Source organism: Cavia porcellus, unplaced genomic scaffold, assembly GCF_034190915.1.
Source record: "Cavia porcellus strain 051 isolate PalLab524CR breed Dunkin Hartley unplaced genomic scaffold, mCavPor4.1 scaffold_17, whole genome shotgun sequence".
NCBI classification, from domain to species: domain Eukaryota; kingdom Metazoa; phylum Chordata; class Mammalia; order Rodentia; family Caviidae; genus Cavia; species Cavia porcellus.
This window is the reverse complement of record NW_026947500.1, coordinates 72,127,272-72,147,591: the sequence shown is the minus strand read 5'-3', so window position 1 is coordinate 72,147,591 and position 20,320 is coordinate 72,127,272. Positions and strand designations below refer to the sequence as shown.

Here is a 20,320-nt window from a genome sequence, read left to right as displayed (position 1 = left end):
TGGTGATGGCGGTGATGATGGGAAAAACCATAATAAAGAAAGAAAGACGCCGTCCGGAAATCTCCCAGTCCGTTACCTACCTTCGCTTCCACTGCTAACTTACAGACTTTCTTACGAGAGGGGCAGCGGCGGTGGACTGAGCTACGTAGGGGCGCGAGCGAACTCTCGGGGTCTCTGGCCCCGATGGCGTGGGGAGCCCCCGTGAGCCGTCTGCCTCCACCTACCCTGTGTCAGACTAAGGGCCGAGGCCCGGGGAGAAGACACGCTGGCCCTTGTCTCTGCTGCGGGGTCTGCGGGCCCACCCTGCCTCGGGACGCCAAGCGGGGCGTCCCTCACCCCATCATCCCTGGCCTGGGCCGCCCCGAGGTGCCCGTGGCTGGGCCGCTTTCTGGATGACCTTGGGGGTCGCGAGCTTCACAATCCGGCCCAACCTGAGTGAGGTCTTGGGAAGGGCAGGGATGGCTGTGACTATGTGGGGACCCTGGGGACGGCACTGCGTCCACCTGTGGCCCGGGGCAGCGGGGTGCAGGGACCAGGGACACAGGGTGGGCCGTGTTTGTGAAGTCGCTGGAGAACGGCTCATACTCACCTTGGCCTCCGCCTCCCCCTCGGGTGGCCGCTCAGGCCCCAGGCCACCCTCACTGCCCACAGCCCTGTGCGCCCAGACACCCGAGCTGGGGACGCTGGCTCGGCTTGGGGGTTGGGAGGCAGGGAATGGGCCGGGGCCAATGGGGTCCACCTCTCGGTGGCCTCTCGGCTTGGCCAGGGCAGCACCCTCCACGGCCCAAGACCACCGGCCAGTGCGGAGACCTGGGCCTGGAGGCCTGATCACTGCGGATGCTTCCAGAACGATGCCGGGGCGGCCTCGAGGTGACTGACTGGGGTGGAGGGGAGGTTCAGGGCCACGCGGGGCTGGGTGACGGAAAGGGGAGCAGGGGACAGCAGAGGGGTTCCTGTGACCCGAGCTTGGAGCCAGCAGCAAGGGTGGCGGCGGCAGAGGCCACAGAGTGGCCCGAGCCGGCAGCTAAGTGACAGGGTGGCCGGGCGGGCACAGCAGAGCCTCCAGGGGTCAGAGAGCCCCGAGGCGGGGCCCGCACCTGCCCCACCCAGCATCAGCGCTGGTCCCCGCTCCTCCCCATCCCCGGGGCCTCGAGTGTCATGGTTCTGGCCAGGAAGTGGCCCACTGTCCTCTGTGGCGCCCAGAGACACCCACAAAAATGGGCACCTCCTGGCCATCAACAGACAGTCCCTGGAGCCGGGCTGGGGCATGGAGATGCAGACGCACAGAGGACCCCTTGGCGGGGAAACCGAGGCACGGCCAAGGCCGAGGCTGGGCAGAGTGGCCTGCTGCCCCCCGCCCCCCAGCGCAGGCGCGAGACACCTACTGGACGGCAGCGTGCGCTGTCTTACGGGCGCGGTGAAGGCGCCCAGGCCCTGCGGGGAGCGCGCCGCCAGGCGGAAGGCGTACTCCGTGTTGGGCTTGAGGTCGTCCACCACGAAGGCTGTTGCAGGATCGAAGGTCCTGCCCACCTGCGGTGTGACGGGGACGCAGACACGGACCAGAGCCAGAGCGACAGAGTCCGAGATCCAGGCGGACAGAGACAGCAAACAGAGAAGGAGCAGGAGTCCAGACACAGGAGGGCGGGGAGGGAAAGGGACAGAGACACAGAGAGGAAAGGGACGTGCACAGAGAGACACAGACAGAAACACGGTTAGGGGCACTGCGGCGGGTGCAGCCAGCAGCCAGTGGGCCGAGAGGGCGTCGGCCGGGGGGACGCCCAGGGGTCCGGGCCCGGGCCTCCCGGCCTCTGCCACCCGTACGTACCTCGCGGCCACGGTCGCCCTCACGGAAGAGCAGCTCGTACTTGATGATGCTCTCCTGCCGCGGGGGGCTCCAGGACAGCCCGATGCTGGTCTCAGACTTGGCCTCCGCCCGCAGGTTCATGGGCTGGCCGGGCACTGCGGGAGGGAGACGGGGGGCCTGTGTCCAGACACGGATCCCCGGTCCGCATCGCCCGGCGGAGGTCGGGTTTCCAGTCCGGTCACGAAGGTGCCTGCATGCCTAGATCTTAGGGCTGTAAAAGTGAGAACCCCAAAGCAGGAGGTCGGGAACCCCACACAGCCCGCCCGCGCGTCTTTTGACCCCTAGGGCTGCAGCTTTACTCAAGCATTGGCGTACTGGGGGGTCACCAACCCAGACGCCAACTGTGGGTCCCGGAGGTTAAAGGGCAGGGTGAGGCCAGCAGACGTGATGCCCTCATCTGATGGCCACCGGGACCTCCCACAGCAGCTCACGGCCCGAGGGAATCCAGCCACTCGGACCTTCTCGGTCGCTGCTTGCTTTGTGACGCTTGTCTGAATTTTCCTCTCTGTGGCACGAAGGGTTAAACCCAGGGCCTTCACTCTGAGCCCCATCCGCAGCCCCTTTTTTTTTTTTAATTTCGGCACAGGGTCTCCCTAGGTCTCAAGGTTGCTCAGGCCAGGCTGGAACTGGAGACCCTCCTGCCTCAGCCTCCCAGGAGCACTCGTGCGAGCTCCGTGCCACGGCCGGCCGTGGCGGCCTCACCTCCCTGCTGCGTCTTGACCTGGATGGGGTCCGACAGCGGCCCGTCACCCACGGACGTGAAGGCCAGCACCCGCACGGTGTAGGTCTCGTCCTCCAGCAGGCTGCCCACGGTGGTCAGCAGGCTGTCGTCCACATTGTGCTTCTGCCAGTTGCCCACGGGGTGCTCGGGCTCCATGGTGTAGTACACGCGGTAGCCGCGGATCAGCCCGTTGGGCTCCACGGGCTCCTCCCACTGCACGATCATGGTGGAGGCGCTGAGCATGCGGGCCTGCACGTTGCGCGGAGCGCTGGCCGGTGCCTGCTCGCCGGTGCGCGTCACCACCGACTCGCTGGGGGGCCCCTGGCCGATGGAGTTCACGGCCGACACCCAGATCTCGTACTCGGAGTTGGGGCTGAGGCCGCCGATGCTGTAGCGCGTGGTGGTTATGTCCTCCTTGATCTGGTAGGGTCCGTCCTGGCTCTTGGACTTGTACTCGATGACGTAGTAGGACACGGGGTCCGGGTTGCCGGAGTCCCACGTGATGGTGATGCTGGTGGCCGTGTTCTCGGTCACCACGGGCGTCCCGGGGGCCTTGGGGAGCGCTGTGGGCGGGAGGCGGGGTCACACGCTGGGGCACTGTGTGACATCGAGCTCCCCAACCCTTCTCTGGGCTTCAATGTCTACTGGGCCTAATGTCCCCTCACTGTCTTCTTGTGGATAGCCAGAGTGGGACTGAACCAGGGCCTCTGCACTGAGCTACGTCCCTAGCCCCTTTTAAAATCTTCATTTGGAACGGGGCCTCGCTATGTTGCCCAAGCTGGGCTGAGATGCGCCATCCTCCTGCCTCAGCCTCCCCAGTGCTGCTGGGATGAGGGTGCGTGCCCGGCCCACCCCCACTCACACTTCACGGTGATCTGGGCCACAGCCTCAATGACGCCCAGGCTGGACATGGCCACACACGTGTAGTTGGCCGAGTCCTTGACGTCCGTGAGCTCCAGCACGTTGCGGCCCACGGGCATGTCGTCCTCGGGCGTCAGGTCCTCGGCGCCCTGCATCCACTTGACATAGGGCATGGGTGAGCCCACCGCCACGCAGGTGATGTTCACGTTGCCCCCCGGCATGATCTCGTGGCTCATGGGGAGGATGGAGAAGCGGGGGGCCACGCGGCGGACTGGGGGGGGCGGTGGGGCCGGCGGGAGGAAGGACGGAGGAAAGACACAAAGGAAAAAAACAACAAAAAAAAACAAAGGGGAGACCATTTAAATATAAACGGCAGCTGCTTCCCCCACCCCATTCATTTTCCCCCCAAACGAAAAGAAGCAAACAAATTCAAATGGAAAAACCAAATTCCAACACAAAGAAACCAAAACTTCAAAGGAAGGTACTTCACAAACAAGAGAGAGAGATACCGATATAGTCAGACACAAAGCACTGTCCCACAGCACTGGGCTCCGGAGACCAGAGGGACCCTGGTCACAGCACAGACGTGGACACAAAAATTTATCAGCGGTTTCTCATCTTTGCTGGTGGACGTGGCTGGGCAGCGCCCCCCAACGCTCGCAGGGGCCGGGCGGCTCTGAGGGCGCTGGGAGGTTCGGGGTGCGAGGGGGGGCGCTCGGGCCTGGAGGAGGAGCTGGGGGGCTGGGAGCCGGCCACGCGTGCCCTCAGGGGCTCTCGGGGTCTCCCGTTTCTCACCGCCCTTCCCAAGGAAAAGATGAGAAAACTCTAATGAAATTTTTGTGGTTTTGGGTGTAGAAACCCTTCTAAAAGCTTCTGTCGGATCTGACAAGTTTTGGTCGATAAATGCAGCTCTCAAAATCCACAAACATCATGCAAAATAGATTGAGAAAGAGAGAAGGCAGGAGAGAGAGAGGGGGCCGAGAGAGGGCACGGAGAGGGGTGCGGAGGGGCCTGGATTCGGGGTCCATGGGGGGGCAGAGCGCGGAGATGCGTGGAGAGGAGGGCGCGGGGAGGGCCAGGCCGGGCCCCTCCAGTGGGCGCCGGGTGCTGGCGATGTGACCCAATGCGGCTCACATTGTCACATCGCGGCCCTGGGGGGCGGAGCGGGGGGACCACGGGGTAAGGACGTGGCCAGGGACGGACGGACAGCTGCGCTGGGAGGGCTGGACGGGGCTGTGCGCGGCTCAGCGAGGAGCAGGGCCGCCTTCTCTCCGGGCTCACGGTGACACTGATGGTGACGAAGGCGGCAGGACGTGTTTCGGGGCTCTGTTTCCGGAGGGCGCTCCGGGTTTGGGGTGAGGCAGAGGTGGGCACGGCCAGGTCCCACCAGGGCGGACTGGGGTCAGCCTGGTGGGGAGGTTGAGGCAGCACCCGCTGACCTCATGGGGCCCCTGACCTGGGTGTGTGGCGCCAGGGGGTCCCCGCCCCACCGAGGAGGACACAGGGCAGCCCTGACCCCTCCCTGGGCCGGCTCTCGTCTCTGGCTGGGAACCTCGACCCCGTCCAGAACTGAGGCGGGAGTCAGGCGGGAGCCCGGCCTGCGGTGGCGGCGGGATGGGGAGCTGGCAGCCCTCCGGAAAACGAAGCCCACGAAACGTCCAGAGTCGCGGTGGAGACAGGATGGGGGGGCAGAGGGGCCATGCAGGTGCTCGGGTGGATGGACGGATGGAAGGACAGACGACGGAGGGGAGATGGTAGCGGGGTGAGGGGGGAACACGGGGCAGGGCGGGGTGGGGAGCCCCAGTCGGCGGCAGGTGCCCAGAGGGAGGCCGGGGCAGGAGACGCCCGGGATGCCGGCCTTGTCGTCATGGAGACGGCACACGGTGGGGAGACGAGTGCGGGGCAGCTAATTAATCCAGGACAGAAACGCACCGACATCCGAAACAAAATGGGGAGGGGGGGGAGAAACGAATGGAAAAGGAAAACAAAGCCAAAGCCAAAAAGGAAAAAAAGAAAAAAACCCATAAACACCCCTTTGAAAAGAAACACAACCCCAAAAGCAAGAATTAAAAAAAAAAAAAAGTAACCATGGAATGGGGAGGGGCTGGGAACTGGGTGAAGGAGGGCCAGGGGCTTCCCGGGAGACGCCCGCCCGGCAGAACACAGGGTCTGGCCTCCCGCCGCCCAGAGCCCGCGGCCAGGTCCCGGGTGACCACAGGTGGGAGCTGCGCAGGAACCCGGCAGCGGACGGGCTCCAGCCTCCTCCTGGTGGGCCTGGGGGACCCGGGCAGCCCCACGCCAGCCTCGGCCTCATCAGCAGGACGGGGCGACAGGGACTGCCCCACAGGCAGCAGGTGCTGGGCCAGGCCAGGCGGGTAGATGGGGGACCCTCGGGGCTCCTGGGTGGGGCAACCAGCCCGAGGCTCACGGAGCTTCTCAAAGCCAGCAGCAGGAAACCCCTGCCGGGCGCTGTCTGGCTGTCCCCTCCCGATGTCCTCGTGCCCAGTGTGCAGGTGAGGGGGAGGCAGAGGGTCGGGGAGGGGATGGGCCTGGGAGGCAGGCCGCCTGGCCCCTGCCCTTCACACCAAGGCCTCCTCTCCAGGCTCAGCAGACAGAGTGCTGGCCGCCAGCTTCCCCTTGTCTGGGCTACTTCTAAACCCCGGGGGGCCTCAGGGAGGACAAAAGCACTGGTCCCCCGTGTGCAGTGCTGGGTGGGTACCGTCCAGCAGTGCTCAAGATAAACATCAGAAGCCATGGTAAGCTGCCCGATCCTCAAGGGCCTGTCCAGGTAGGGCAGGGAGCGAGCCTGGCCTTAGGATCTGGGGGTCACCAAAGCCCCACTCACATCTGCTGTGCCCCACTTCCAGAAGCGGACTCGGGGCTGTGGACCTTGGGCTTGAGCTGGGCCCATGTCTGGGGTGGCCAGCTCTGGGTCAGTTCAGTGTGAGGGACGTTTGCCGGGTCCCCACCATGGCCGGCGCCCTGGGTGATGCTCACACAGGCTCTTGGGACTCCCAACCCATTTAAGTCTCCTGCTTCGTCCCCCAGCGGGCTGGCATTTGAGGATGTTGGGGGGCAGATGAAGGGCTGGTCTGCCAGGAATTTAAGGCATCTGTGTCCCCCAGGACCGTGGGGTGCAGCAGGCCCTGGGCATCTCCCAGCCGGGACATGGGGACCGGGACGGCCGATACTGTGTTCTGCCTGGTTTGGTGCTGGTTCCCGCCCACGTCGTCTCTTCCACCCCTGGCTGCAAGCTTTGAGGTGCGGGTGAGAGTGCGGGTGAGCACGGGCCGACGGGACGGAGCGGCCCCGCGGAACCCCCGCCCCCGATTACCGACCTGAATAGAGGGTCCAGGCGGGTTATAAGGGACGACACCAGCCTTGTGGTCAGCACGCTCCAGCTGGCTCTGGTCCCCAGCTCTTCTCGTCACCGAGTGGCCGGGGAGGGTCCCAGCGGGGGACCCGCGTGGGCGAAGGGGTGGGGTGGGGCAGTGGGAGTGGGGGTGTGGGGGCGGTGGCGGCTGGAGGGGTGGTCGCTTCAAACCCAATTCGCATGGAAAAACAACTCAAAAACCATCAAAGCAACCAGGAGACGGCCCCTCCCCCAGGCAGGAAGAGGCAGAAACGCAAAAAACAAAACAAAACGAAACAAAACAAAACAAAAACCCAAAACACAAAAAAAATCAAAACTGGGGTTCAGGGTGGCATGGGGGAGGGGAGCAGAGTGAGGGGAAGGTGGGGGCAGGGCAGAAAACTCAAAAGTGAGGTGATCTGATTGAAGCATCAGGTGGGGGGACCCCAACAGTGTCAGACAGCTCAAGAGATTCAGCAAGCCGCAGTTCCAGGGGTTCGGGGAACTGTGCGGGCCATTTTGGGGTGAGAGAGGCCTCGAGATGCTTCTCGGACTCCAAAATGGACACGGATGCCAGCGGCACGGGCAGGGGGACAGATGCCGGGAGGGGACAGATGCCGGGAGGGTCCGGGAGGGAGAGCGAGCTTAGATTACACCTGGCGGGAGGCGGGCTGGAGCCCCTCCCCAGCGTTTCCGGTCCCGGCCTGTGCCGCCTGACCTCTCCCCCCTCACCCCCACCACGAGGCCACCAGCACGGCCCGGAGGAACCGGCCCGACGGCGCCTTGGCAGCCGGCTGCACTACAGGGCTGTTTTAGAAAATGGCTGGGGTGGTTCTGGGGTGAGGCACCCTCTCTCCCCGCTCTCGGTTTGCCCAATCCACGGCCACCCTCCCAGCCGGAGGTGTAATCTAAGAGTCCCGCGTGCCCGCCCCCACCCCCAGAGGGCCGAGCAGGGCACAGGGAGGAGGCAGGCAGCAGGCGACGCGGACCCAGCTCAGTGTTCCTGCGCAGAGCCCCTCTCCCTCCACGGGCGGGCGCGCATGAGAAGGGCTGGGGCCTCGGTCAGCACCACCCGCGCCCGGGGTCACAGCAGGAACCGGAGAGCTGGCCAGGGGACCCTCGGGGAAGGCACTGTAGGACCTGCCCCTGCCCCGGCTTGGAGGGGACACCTGAGGACACGTCCACAAGGCCAGGGCTTGGGTGGTGAGGTGGGGTCACACGGCCACGGGCCCCTGGGAAAGGCCGCCTCAGTGGGCTGCATCTGCCCACACCGTAAAGCTTCCCAGCATTCAGGAGACAAGGAACAGAACTAACCAAGGCAGATCTGTGAGTTGAGGGGACGACCCGACAGGTTACAAAGGGCCAGGGTCTGGACTGGGCTCCCGGCGCCGGGTCAGCTTCGGGACACGGGCTGATGGGAATATTCTGCCCCCGGAATCTCTGGGCCTGCCTGGAGGCTGAAGGCCAGCAGTTATAGGACTGGCTGCAGCTGGGGCCCCCCCGCAATTGCTCAAGCCCCCGGGGAGCTGTGCCTGCAGCAGTGTGACTGCCCGGGCTTCCCGCGGGCTAGCACTACCTGCAAGGGTAGCCAAGGTTTTGTTTTCATTTGTAGAGAGGACTGAACCCAGACACTTCACAGTGAGCGGTATCCCCAGCCTTTAAAAAGATTTGAACACATTTTCGGGGGGACAGACTGTCGCTAAGCTGCCAGTGCTACCTGTGATGCTTCTGCCTGCCTTGGCACGTGGTACCGCGTGCAGCTTGCCCAGGTTTTAAGCTGTCTTTGTGGCCCCCTTTTTCTGTGGCTGCTGAGCTTCCCAGGAGGATGTTGGGGGTGAAGGAGGGGGCACAACAGCTGTGGCTCCGGGTTCAGGGCTGGAGCCAGGAGCCAGTGAGATTCCAGGAGCTCAGGAAAGCACCGTCCCGTGACTACAGGAGCGAGCTTCTGCCCTGTGTTTTCAAAGCAGCTTCCCACTGGCCATCTCAGTTAAACAGGGCAGGACGTATTCGGATGGATGACCACACACGTGTCCCTGACGGGCCCCAGCACAATGGGACAAGGCCAGCAACTCTGGGCAAGGCACACTCAGGGGTCCAAATCATCTGGACGACAAGCCCAAGGCCATGCGCCCAGGCGGGGCCGGGCCAGGCCCCAGCTTTGGTGGAGGCCTGGGTGACTGCTTTTCCCATCTTTCGGGGCTTCCCTGGGGGTCGCCTGGCAGCTCTCACACTCACTTAGAAAGGAGCAAGTGAGTCCCGTGACTCTGTGTCTGAGGTGTTCTTGACGAAGTGACTTTGGATTTCCTAACTAGGAGGTTAGAAGAGGCAGGGGCAGGACACGAGGCGGGGGGGACAGGCCTCCACCCCCGAGTGCTGGCCGGCTGGGAAGGGCTGGTGGACAGGACGGGCCCTCAATGGGCGTTGGGGTTTTTTAATCTGGAGTTGACAGGACATTCTTAAGAGGGCTTGCTTTTTTCTTGGGGAGGGAGGAGAAGATGGGGACATGGGTTTCTAAGGGCTTACGAGAGAGAAAGAGAGAGACAGACAGAGAGAGAAGCGGGAGACAGGAGAGCGGGGGGAGGCTGTGTCCAAAGTTCCCCTGGTTTCCTTCAGAACTCCACAGCTGTGATGCACGGGGAACTCAGAAAGTGACCGCGCTGTGCCGCTGGGCAGAGGATTCTGTGAGGGGCCCACAGCCTGGGGGGCGTCGGGGGGAGCAGCCAACCTCGTCCCGGAGGTGCAGGCACAGCGCGTTGGGCTGCAGGGCTGGCTGGGAGTGTCCACCCAAGTCTGTGACGCTGCACCAGGGCAGGTGGCTGTGGACCAGTGCCCAGCTGGCAGGCATGAAGCCGTCACGCCGGCTGGCACTTGGAGCACAGTGTGCCCAGCACGAGGCGTCCGGGAGGACGGGGCTGTACGTGTTCTCCCCCGACATCCCCACTCACTGGCTGGCCTTCCGGTCCCGCTGCACACTGCAAGCTGGGGACAGGGCAGGAGGCCGGGAAAAGCCTGCTCCTGGCCCTGGAGAGGATGAAGGAAGAGGGGGCCGCCCAGGGGCTGGCAATCAGGGTGCCCTCCCCACGCACCGCCCGCCACTGTCTGTGCCTCGTCTCTCCCCCAGCGCCCCTGCGCAGTCACTTTCTGGCCCGCATCCCAGCTGTGGGGACCCTTTCCGCCCTCCCAGATGAGGGTCGGGACAGGAACACTGGCTTTTAAGTCACAATGCGTTTGGGGAACGACCACAGAACAGCTCAGCCCAGGAAACCAAACCAAAACAGCACAAAAACAAGACAGAACCAAGACAGATCGCTTTGGGGAGGGGCGAGGGAGGGCGCCAGGTGAAGAAGATGGGGGGGAACCAACCGACTCCCCCAAACAAAACAGAACTTAAAAAAGTAAAAGAAAAACAAAAGAAACAAAATGAAACTAAAAGAATAACGGAAACGAGGACAAACACTCCAACAGAGGACGCTGGATTCACCAAACCAAACCAACCGAGAGTCGCATGCACAGAAATCCGAACATTCTCCCAGCATGCATCAGGCCCAAGTTACCATGGCGACGAGTGCAAAACTTAGCAACAACATTACCAACAGATGCAGGGCAACCACAAGACAGCATGGCGTGTGTGCGGCCGGCCCTGGGCCGGGCTGGGCGCGGCTGCGGTTTTCATGTCTTTCTGGGTTTTGCTCTCCTTGGCGGTTTGTATTTATTAATTTATTTACTGATTATTCATTTAGTTAATTTTGCACTTATTATTCGTATTGCATCTTGTTTAGTTCGTCTCACTATTTTTTCCATGTGCGTGTGTGTGTCTGTGTGTGCTTCACGTGTATGCGTGTCATCGTGGTGGAATGTAAAAATGTGGGTAAAGAAAGGAAAAAAGAAAAAAACACACCAACCTTCTCGAAGCTCTGAGGAATGTAAAGGGGGTTTGATGCGCAACACAATGACATGGGGAGAAGAGAAAAATAGGGGAAATACAGAGAGTAAAAAGAGGACTTCCCAAGGCGAAAGCTGCAATAGTTTTTTTCTTTAAACCAAAAAAAAAAAAATTAAAATTAAAAAAGAAAACGAACAGCAATGACCATTTCTTCCTCTTTCCTCTGCTCTTTGCCCTCAACATCCAAGATCTACATCTACGCCTCTCCACATTCTCAAATCCAGTTCTTAGATCCGTTCTGCAGCACCTCTGACCCAGCAGGGCGGTGCTGGCCGCCCCGCACGCCCGCCCCGCCCCGCCCCGCCCTCCTCCTCTCTGCCTCCAACTCTATCTCACAAACCCCCATCCCAGGAGTCAGCAGAGCAACAAGGTTAGATGAAGACCACTCAGTGGGCGTCAAGGATGCCTCACAACTCACCGGAGGCCGCCGCGGCGGGCCAGACGTGCCCCCCCACCCTCACGCCAGCGCCCCCGCCCGCCTCCCCCCAGCCTCCTCCTCCTCAGAGCCAAGATGGGGTCACCCCAGGGCCTGCGGGGCTGGGGGAGAGTGGCAGGGCCTGGTGCACCGCATGAAGGGAACTGAGCCTGGAGGAGGACACGGTCACCCAGGTGGGGCTCCTCAGGACCCGCATCCTGACCACTGTTTCTATCACAGATCTGACCGGAAACAGCAATCAGGAGGCAGGAAATTAGAGAGGAGGAGGAGGGCCATCAGAATGTCTACCAGGACTCGGGAGCCTGATGCAGATGGAGAGGGGTGCCAGAGGCACGGGCAGCCCCCAGACTGCCTGGGAAGGCACAGGGGACCCGGCAGGCAACCTCGTTGGAGTGCGGGTGTTGGGGGGCTGATGGGGCAAGGATCTGGGCTTCCGGCCACAACTAAGCAGGAGGTGGGAAGAGAGACCCAGAGGCGCGGCTGGGCACAGGGCCGCCGGGGACCCCTGGGCGCGTGTGTTTGCCGTGGCCCTGGCCCTGGGCCTGTGTGCCCTCCTGGAAGCGCCCTGGGCCCTGGGGCAGCGAGGGTGCTGGGCCAGCAGGAGGGGCGGGGACAGCCTGAGACCCCTCCCCTGAGACCGAGGGCGCTGGACGGGGCAGTGAAGCAGGAGCTACGAGGCCACAGAGTCTGGAGAAGCAAAGCCAGCACACACACAGGAACGCACGGCACACCACAGAAGCCAACGGGAGGGGGTGGGTGGGGTGGGCGGGTGGGGGGGCAGAGGCCAGCAGGCTCCCCCAGCCCTGTAGGCCCAAGACTGACCCCTGCACCCCACCCCGCCGGCTACCTCGCGTCACCACCTCCCCCGTGGCCCCCAGCTGCCCACGGGGCGCCCGACCCCCAGCATGGGGTGAGGGGGGCTGGCGGACTCAAGCTCGGCCCTGGTTCCAGGCAAGGAAACGAGGCCCAGGGGTCCCACCGTATCTGGGGGGGCCTTCCTGCTCGGGTCTGCTGGGGACGGGGGAGCCCGGAGGCTGTGAGCCCTGGGAGGGAGGGACGGGACGGTGCCCGCCTCGGGCCTGGCTGCAGCGCTCCCTACCTCGCACGTAGAGGTTGGCAGGCGAGGAGTAGCGGACGCCGGCACTGTTGGTGGCCACGCACTCGTATTTGCCCTGATCCGTCTCCTCGCTGCTCTCGATCTGCAGGGCCCCTGGAGGAGAGGGAGAGAGCTCGGCCATTGAGAGGGGCGCGGGGCGCAGGGCGGCAGGGGCAGCCGCCCAAGTACCCAGTGTCAGGCCAAGAGCCAGGGAAAGTGTCCAGCTCCCAGGTGGCCCCAGCTGGACCTGTTCTCCCCCTCAAAGGGAATCACAGGGGGCACCCTGGGCAGCTGCTGGCCCGAGGGGTATGGGCGACGCTTTTCACACAGAGAAGGGGGGAGGCTGCCGGTCGCCACCCACAAGTCACTCGAGAGACTCGGGGACCGAAGGGGCCACCCTGGAGACGGAGGCAATGGAATCCCAGCACCGGACCCAAAGCCCGGACGCCCACGGGTGCGGGAGGACTGCAGCATGAACTCTCCCCAGCGTCCGACCCCCGAGGCTGGACCTCAGGGCCCCCCATCTTGAGGACAGTCACAGCTGAGGGGCCCAGGCAAATCAAAACCAGGTCAGCCTGGGTGCAGCAGTGCACCCTGAACCCCCAGCACTCAGGAGGCTGAGACAGTAAGGCAGTGGCGGGTTCAAGGCCAGCCTAGACTACACAGGGAGACCCTGTCACGAGAAAAAACCTGGGTCAAAGATTTTCTTATGAATAAAAGCATAAAAAAACCCAGTAGTAGGGCTGGGGATTTAGCTCAGCAGCACAGTGCCTCCCTGGCACCCGTGAGGTCATGAGTTCGATTCTAAACACACACACAGAAAAAAAAAGTCAGGCGTGGTGACACTTGAAATCTCAGCACTTGGGAGGCTGAGACAGGAGACTGCAAATGGCAGGTCAGCCCAGACTACGTAGTGAGACACTGTCTCAAAAAAACAAAACACAAGAAACTAAAACCAAAGCAGAGGCCAACTTCTCAAGCGTGTTTAAAATCACAGACCCCGTCCCACGTCTTTGTACTCTGAGTTTATGAAAAGGGGGCTGATTTGTGTAAAATCATGGGGAGTGGCTGACTGATTTTTTCGGGCTGTTTTTGTGGAGACAGAGCCTCGAGGTGCAGCCCAGGCCGACTTCTAACCCTGGAGGCCGGCACTCCTGCCTCAGCCTCCCGAGTGCCGCAGCTCGGGCACGTGGCACCCGCCCGGCCTGCAGTCCTGGGTTTGTAGGACAACGAGGCTGCTAAGGTCAACGGAGGCCTGCGGAGGCCACCAAGCAGGATGTGAGGGCGCCTGGCACCGCAGTGTCTCTGGAGACCCTAAAACAAGGAGTCCAGAAACCCAGCCCCAGCTCACTGCTGTCTCTGGTGGCCCCACAGGAGTGACGGGACCCGGACGGGGACGCTGTGCCCCCCAGGGCTCTGGGGAAGCAGGCCTGGAGGAGCCGCCATGGAGATGGACAGGGTGGGGCCACATCACACAGCACTGTGCGGCCACGCTGGGCCTGGGCGCCCGCTGTCCAGGCTGGGGCAACACTGGGGCCGGGGCGGAGTCCAATCTGGCCCTAGAGGACACCCCCAGATCATAAAGCTCCAGGGATGTGCCACTCCCCAGCAGGGGGGCCCAGAAGTCACCCACTGCCACACTCGGTGCCACAGACAGAGACGGAGACACAGAGACCCACAGACGGAGAGAGAGCGTGGAGAGTGGGGGCGGGCGCCCCTGGGGACCTGGGGCAGGAGAGCGGGGAGCACCTCTTACCTCGGATTGGAGTGCTTTCTGTAAGGGAAGCAGAGAGAGCCAGTGAGCGTCAGAGGCGGGCGTGGGCCTCTGCGGGTGACCTCCTGGGGGGCTCGGGGGGCCTCCTGGAGGAGGATGGGGTCTCCAGGGAAGGATGCATGGACGCCCCTTGTTTCTGGCACTTTTAGGGGTCTGGCAAGGCCACTGACTTCACATCCAGATAGGGGGGCAGGAAGCATGGGGGGTCGGGATCTTGTTAGAGACGGAGGAGGGGGGCAGGTTAGTGCCCGGGGCTGGGCGCTGAGGGAGCCGGGGGAGAGGTCACCAAGGCCAGGGGGGACGAGGGAAGGGGACCCTGCAGCCTTTTTCACCCCACAAAGGAAAAGAGGAAAGGTCTGGTGTGCGTCTGGCCCAGGGGGCCCAGGCCGGAACAGGACACCCTCAGCGGGGAGGCTGGTTAGGTCTGCTTTACACATGGGTAAACTGAGGCGGGGGCGTGGTGTTTCTGAGATCACTGCACAAGGCAGAGGCAGGACAGGGCCGGGGCCAGCTGTAGCCTGGACTTCCTGTGGCCCCACATTCTCCAAGCTATGCTCGACCCTTTTAAGGCCGTGCTTGAGTCTTGCCAGACTTTGAGGACCACTGGAGAGGCCAGGGGTGAAGAACCCAGGCCCCCCACATGGCCACATCGCCTGTGGCCACCCAACAGGCTAAGAAGCGCAGACACCGAGTGATTTGGCAGCTCTGCCTCCTGGGGTGAGCGCCAGTGTCTCATGGGCGGCTATCAGTCACTCTCCCCTTAGTGAGAGCGAGCCCAGCAGTCTGCTCCACAGCAGAAGAGCTGCATGCTGGGAAAAGAGGGTGGCACGTGCCCAAAGCCAGCCCCACTGGAAAACTACCAGCTCCAGCTCCAGCTCCAGCTCCCAAACTTTGCTAATTAAATCCTTTCCCAGCAGCGCTAAATCCCAGAATAAGACAGGAGGAGGAGGAGGGCACGGTGCCCTGTGAGACTCAACCAGCCTGCGTCAGGGCCCACGGGGGCGAGTGCCACGCTGAGGTCCAGCACCGGGCAAGGCGGTCCCCTTCCTTTGTTCCTTCAAGGCTCGGTGCTGGGCACCCTGGGACCCGGCTGAGGAGGGCCGGGTGGGCGCTGGGTGGGGTGGACGTTAGTACACATGCCACGTGGGGTCACGGTTACCGTCACGGTGGCCGTTAGTTCTGGGGGCAGAGGTAGGAGGGGGCGCAGGGTAGCCGGGGCGTTAGTGCCGGGCACGGTGAAGGTGTCGGACTTACCAAAGGTTTCTGACCGTTACACAGAGGGACAAGAAAAGAGAACAGGCACGTTAGGGTTAGGACGCACGGACGCCCCTGGGAGGCACCTCTGCACGGGGAGTGGTGCCTCAGGGGGCCGCAGCCACAAGAGCTTGGGGTCGGGGTCCCTCCTAGGAGGAGGCTCTGCCCCGACCAGACAGACAGCTTGGGGGGCCCTGAGGGAAACCAGGAAGAGGGGTGCGTGGGAGGTGCAGGGACTCCCCAGCCCCCAAAGGAGGCAGGGTCTCAGGCCTGAGCCAGCAACAGGGAAAACGTCAGCATGAGCACAGGTGTGTGCAGAGGGGCCACACCTGTGCCGGGGGCGGCATGGAGCTGGCGGCCCCGCGGGGACGGACAAGGAGCAGGAGGACAGGCCTGGCCCTGGGGTGGGGACGGGGCCTCCGTGACCACACACAGGCAGGAGCTCAGCCCGGACAGCCACACACACAGGCGAGAAGCATGACGGGACAGGGGACACACCCCCACACACGGCACCCAGATGGATGGACAGACAGACAGACAGACTCGCCGATGGGCACGTGGGTACTTCACTGAGATGCCGCTGGGGGAGCCTTGCCAAGGGTGGGCAGAGCCTCCTTGCCCACCTGGCGGTCACCCCAGCCCTGCCATGGCCCATACCAACAGCCTGGGTGGCCCTTGGCATCCCTGCAGCTCTGGCACTGGTGTACGGCTCCCCATTCTGCCCCCAGCATCCGCGGTGCCCTGCGCCCTCCGCATGCCTGAGTTCTGCTCCATCCCCACAAGGCGGCTTCACGGGCGTCCAGCGGGGCAGCGCCCTCCACCCTGCCGACCTGTCCCACCCAGCCCCGCCAGCTCGGGCTGTGGCGAGGTCCCATCGTCCCTCTCCTGCCCTCCAAGGCTCCCACACGGCGCCGAGCCCGGGCTCACCGGATCGCAGCTGCTTGATGCGCCCGTGGCTGGCGCTGGGGTCCACAGGGAGGAAGTCCTTGAACCACGTGATCTCTGGGTCTGGGTTGCCACTGGCCGCACAGAGCATGGTGGCCGTGCGTGTCCGTTCCACCACCTTCAACTGCGGACCCATGTCAATGTTGGGGAAGCCGGGGGGCAGCTGGTCCTCTGAGGGCAGAGACAAGGCAGGCAGAGGGTGGGGCCTGGTCCCCAAGTGGCCTACCCCGCACCCAGCGATGTCTGGGACGCTCATCACATGGTGAGACCCCATCTAAAAACCGAAACCAAGTCCAACGCATTCACACTGAATCAGGACCACAGAACGTGACAGTCTGGAGGCGTGGGTAGGGCTTGGTCCTTCTGCAAAGAGATCCGGCTGGGTGCAGTCATTAGTGCTGGTCATCCCAGCACCTGGGAGGCTGAGGCGGGAGGGTCACAAGTGTGAGGCCAGTCTGGCAATTTTTGTGAAGCTCTGCCTCTAAAAAGTTTAAAAGGGGGCTGGGGATGTAGCTTAGGGAGAAGGCTCAGGTTCAGTCCTCAGTACTGAAAAGCAGAAGGGACGAGACCAGGCCACGGCACACGGGGAGAGGAAGCGAGAGGACACGGCACAGACGCCACCTGCAAAGCCCAGAGACAGCAGAGGAACCAGCCCTGCCACGCTGTGCGTGGGGGCACTATCTGGTGCCACTGATCCGAAATAAGTGGGCACCTGGTGAAGCAAGCAGGTGTCAGAGCTCAGGTGTGTGGGCTGGGGGCACACGTTGATCCCCGAGGAGCTAGAAATGGCAGGTGGAGGTCGGAGATGATACAAACACCAAGGACAGGGGCGAGCGCCATGGTACCACCTGTGGATGGGATACTGAACTACTACTCGAGGCTGAGGCAGGAGGATCACAAGTTTAGCACAGCCTGGGCAACTGAGCGGCTTTGCATGACTAATACTGGCAAGCAGTAAAGTTCAAAGTGAAAGACAGCACAGATCAAGGCTCTGAAACTATGTCCCCTTCCAGGGGCCCCACATCGGGTCCTCTGGATACTTTGTTAATAAAGTTTTATTGGCATTTTCTGCTTGTTTTGTTATGAAGTTTTACTGGCACTCTGTGCTTCTTTGGTCAACAAAGTTCTATTGCCACTCTCTGCTTGTGTTGTCAACAAAGTTTTACTGGCACGCTCTGCTTTTATCAATAAAGTTTAACTGGTACTCTGCTTATTTTGTTAATAAAGTTTCACTGGCACACTCCACCTGTTTTGCCAATAAAGTTTTATTGGCACTCTGCCTGTTTGTTAATAAAGTTTTATTGGCACAGCTTCCCTTACTCGCTGGGGGCTCACTCCCGTCACTGCAAGGTGGCGCTGTTGACACCTGGCCTGTGGGGCTGGAAATCATTATCTCCACTTCCAGACACAGAGGAGGACTTCGTGGTTCGCGTCAAAGGGAAGGACAGACACAGATTTGCCTGCCATGCCAGAAGAGACACCGAGACAGTGGAGAGATGAGTGGGCACAGAGAGGGGCAGAAGCTGCCGTTGCGGAAGGCAGAGGAGCCTTCGGCACAGAGCAAGGGGACCAAGAGCCCAAGAGGCCAAGGCCACGGCTGGGCACGGGACACCGAGGGCCGCCAGCCCGCACCGGAGCTGGGATCCGCACGGGTGGGCTGAGGGGGCCGCGGGGTCCGAAGCCAGGACCGCCTCGCCGGCGGCACTGATTGGCTGCCGATGACGTCATCCGAGGTTAAGGCAAACCAGGGCCTGCGCCTCGGTTTGGTGCAAAAGCGGACTGAGGGCGTCCAGCGTGTGCACACGCGTGTGGGTGGGGGGCAGGTGCACGTGCATGTGCACCACGCCCACGTGCGTGCACAAGACCTCCCGGCATGCACACAGCCCCAGGCTCCGCGAGCTGTGTGGGCAGCAGCTGCTGGAGCGGGAGGGGGAGGCCCAGGCTGCCTGCAGCTCCGCGAGCTCCTAATTAAACAGAAATGTTCCTCGCGCTCCGCGTTGTGCCTGATTCCTTGGAGTTTAATTAAAACAACAGCGATGGAGGCGTGCGGGGCGTCCACAATGAGGTGAGGCGGAGGGAGGGGGCAGGGAGGTCCGGGGCCATGGCAGGAGGACAGGGGACCCCAGGGGACGGGCTGACCAAGGAGGCTGCTGCAGGCAGGGCCAGGCGGCCCTGTCCCAAGCCGAGAAAAGTCAGAGTAAAGGTAGTTTTCACTGCAGCCTTCGCTGCAGGGACCCACGCGAACCCCTAGTGGAGGATCCCTCCTTAGGACGTAAGAAGCCAGCATGGGGGCCCACGCCTGACAGCCTAGCTCTGGAGGCTGAGGCAGGACGGTCCCAAGTTGGAGCCCAGCCTGGGCAACACAGCAAGGCCCTGTCTTAAAATCAAACAAGCCATGGATGCAGCTCAGTGTCAGGGCCCTGGGTTCCTACCCCAGAACTGCAAATAACCCAATAAAGAATATTAACAGTGCCCGAGTACCCAGGGAGAAGCGGGCCAGGCGTGCGCAGCACTGCCATCTCCGCCTCATTTACTCTTCCGGTCTGCAGGTGCGGCCCTCGAGGTAGGCCTGGCTCTCCCTGACCCCAGCACAGAGAGGCCACAGCTGGTGGCCTGAGGACTTGTGTTCAGGTCCTGGCACCCCGCAGGCCACTCAAGCCAGGCAGCAAGCGGTTCAAGGCCATGTGTGCGTGGGAAGGGTCTGCAGGGTGGTTCCGGCCACCAGCAGCATGGGGGACTCGGGTCCATCCTGGGTCAGTGGTTCCACCCAAGGGGGTCCTGAGTGCTGGCAGGGCTGGGCTTCCACCAAAGAGAAAGGCACCATGCAGACAAGGCAAGGGCACAGGAAGGATGGCTGGAAACACTGGTGTGCGCCTGGATCTAGCTGAACCTGAAGCCCATTACTCAATGAGCCAACCACCGTCTTCACATGGGTTAGAGGCTGATTTCCTCTTACAATCAGAAGAGCTTGCGTGAGACAGAAATGAGGAGGAGTAACCTCGTGGTATTTTGGTTTCTCTGCAGGTTCCGTGCAGGGTCTTACTGTGTAGGCCAGGCTGGCCTGGAACTTGAGATCCTCCTGCCTCAGCGTCAAATGCTGGGATGACAGGCGTGGGCCACCACACCATCTTTTTCACACTTCTCAGAGGCTCCCACCCCGGGAAGCCCGGTACCTCGAAGGACGGTGAGCTTGGCGTGCACTGTGATCTCCCCCACCGAGTTCTGGGCTACACACTCGTACACGTTCTCATCGCGGGGCGTCCGCAGGGGCTGGATCCTCAGCACGGCCCCCGAGCTCTCGTCGAACTCAATTGTCTGTGGGGACGGGGAGAACAGACGGGGCGAGGCTGGGGTGCGGGCAGTTGGTGGCACCCCGAGGCCCGGGGGCAAGGGAGAAGCTGGGGCTGCACACGGAAATCCGGGGTGGGTGAGTATGGCACTGTGGGTTAGGGCTAAATGCCCCCCAAATCCCAGGTGCTCAGAGGGGCGCCCTGCACCCCGGGGGGCTCTCCCAGGGCTGGCGGCTGGGGTGTGACCTGCACGGAGGCCTGTGTTGGTTTCCTGTTTTAGTTTTTGGTGCTGGGAATCAAACCTCGGGCCCGCGGTGAGCTGCACCTCAGCCCCTTCTGATTTTTTATTCTGAGACAGGACCTCAGTAAGTGTCCTGCCTCAGCCTCCCGCCCGGGGGCCGGGCGCCAGGCATGTGTTCTTGTCTCTGGCTCCTCCTGTCTCCCGACCCCCAAGAGCCTCGGGGTCTTTCTCCGCCACGCTGTTCCCGCCACGGAGCAGGTGACCATGGGCTGGGCGGGGCCCCGGCCTGCGGGCTCACCTCGAAGCGCTGCGAGTTCACCTTCTTGCCCTTCTTGTTCCAGGTCACTCGGGGCCTGGGGTCGCCCGTGGCCTGGCACACGAAGGAGGCCACGCCGCCCGACACGCCGATCTGGTCCTTGGGTTCTTTGATGAACCTGGGGGGCTCTGGGATTCGACAGGAAGAGAGGGGGGCGCCCGTGGGTTCGGAGGCTCATGGTGGGATCCCCAGGACCACAGAACTGTCCCCCACCCCACCCAGCCACC

General features: G+C 62.7%; 1 protein-coding gene across 16 annotated transcripts in view; it reads right to left on the bottom strand.

Moving 5' to 3' along the window:
- The window catches only part of Ptprs (protein tyrosine phosphatase receptor type S), a 64,359-nt gene that overhangs the window by 18,611 nt on the left and 25,428 nt on the right, over positions 1-20,320 (bottom strand). For all 16 annotated transcript variants that reach the window (XM_063229145.1, XM_063229154.1, XM_063229146.1 and 13 more), the window contains 8 exons: positions 20,076-20,221; positions 19,420-19,561; positions 16,229-16,417; positions 12,277-12,387; positions 3,448-3,717; positions 2,567-3,148; positions 1,826-1,959; positions 1,386-1,530 (listed from right to left, as the gene is read on the bottom strand). In XM_063229145.1, the coding sequence (XP_063085215.1) occupies positions 1,386-1,530; positions 1,826-1,959; positions 2,567-3,148; positions 3,448-3,717; positions 12,277-12,387; positions 16,229-16,417; positions 19,420-19,561; positions 20,076-20,221 (1,719 nt within the window). The remainder of the gene's footprint in view (positions 1-1,385; positions 1,531-1,825; positions 1,960-2,566; positions 3,149-3,447; positions 3,718-12,276; positions 12,388-16,228; positions 16,418-19,419; positions 19,562-20,075; positions 20,222-20,320) is intronic.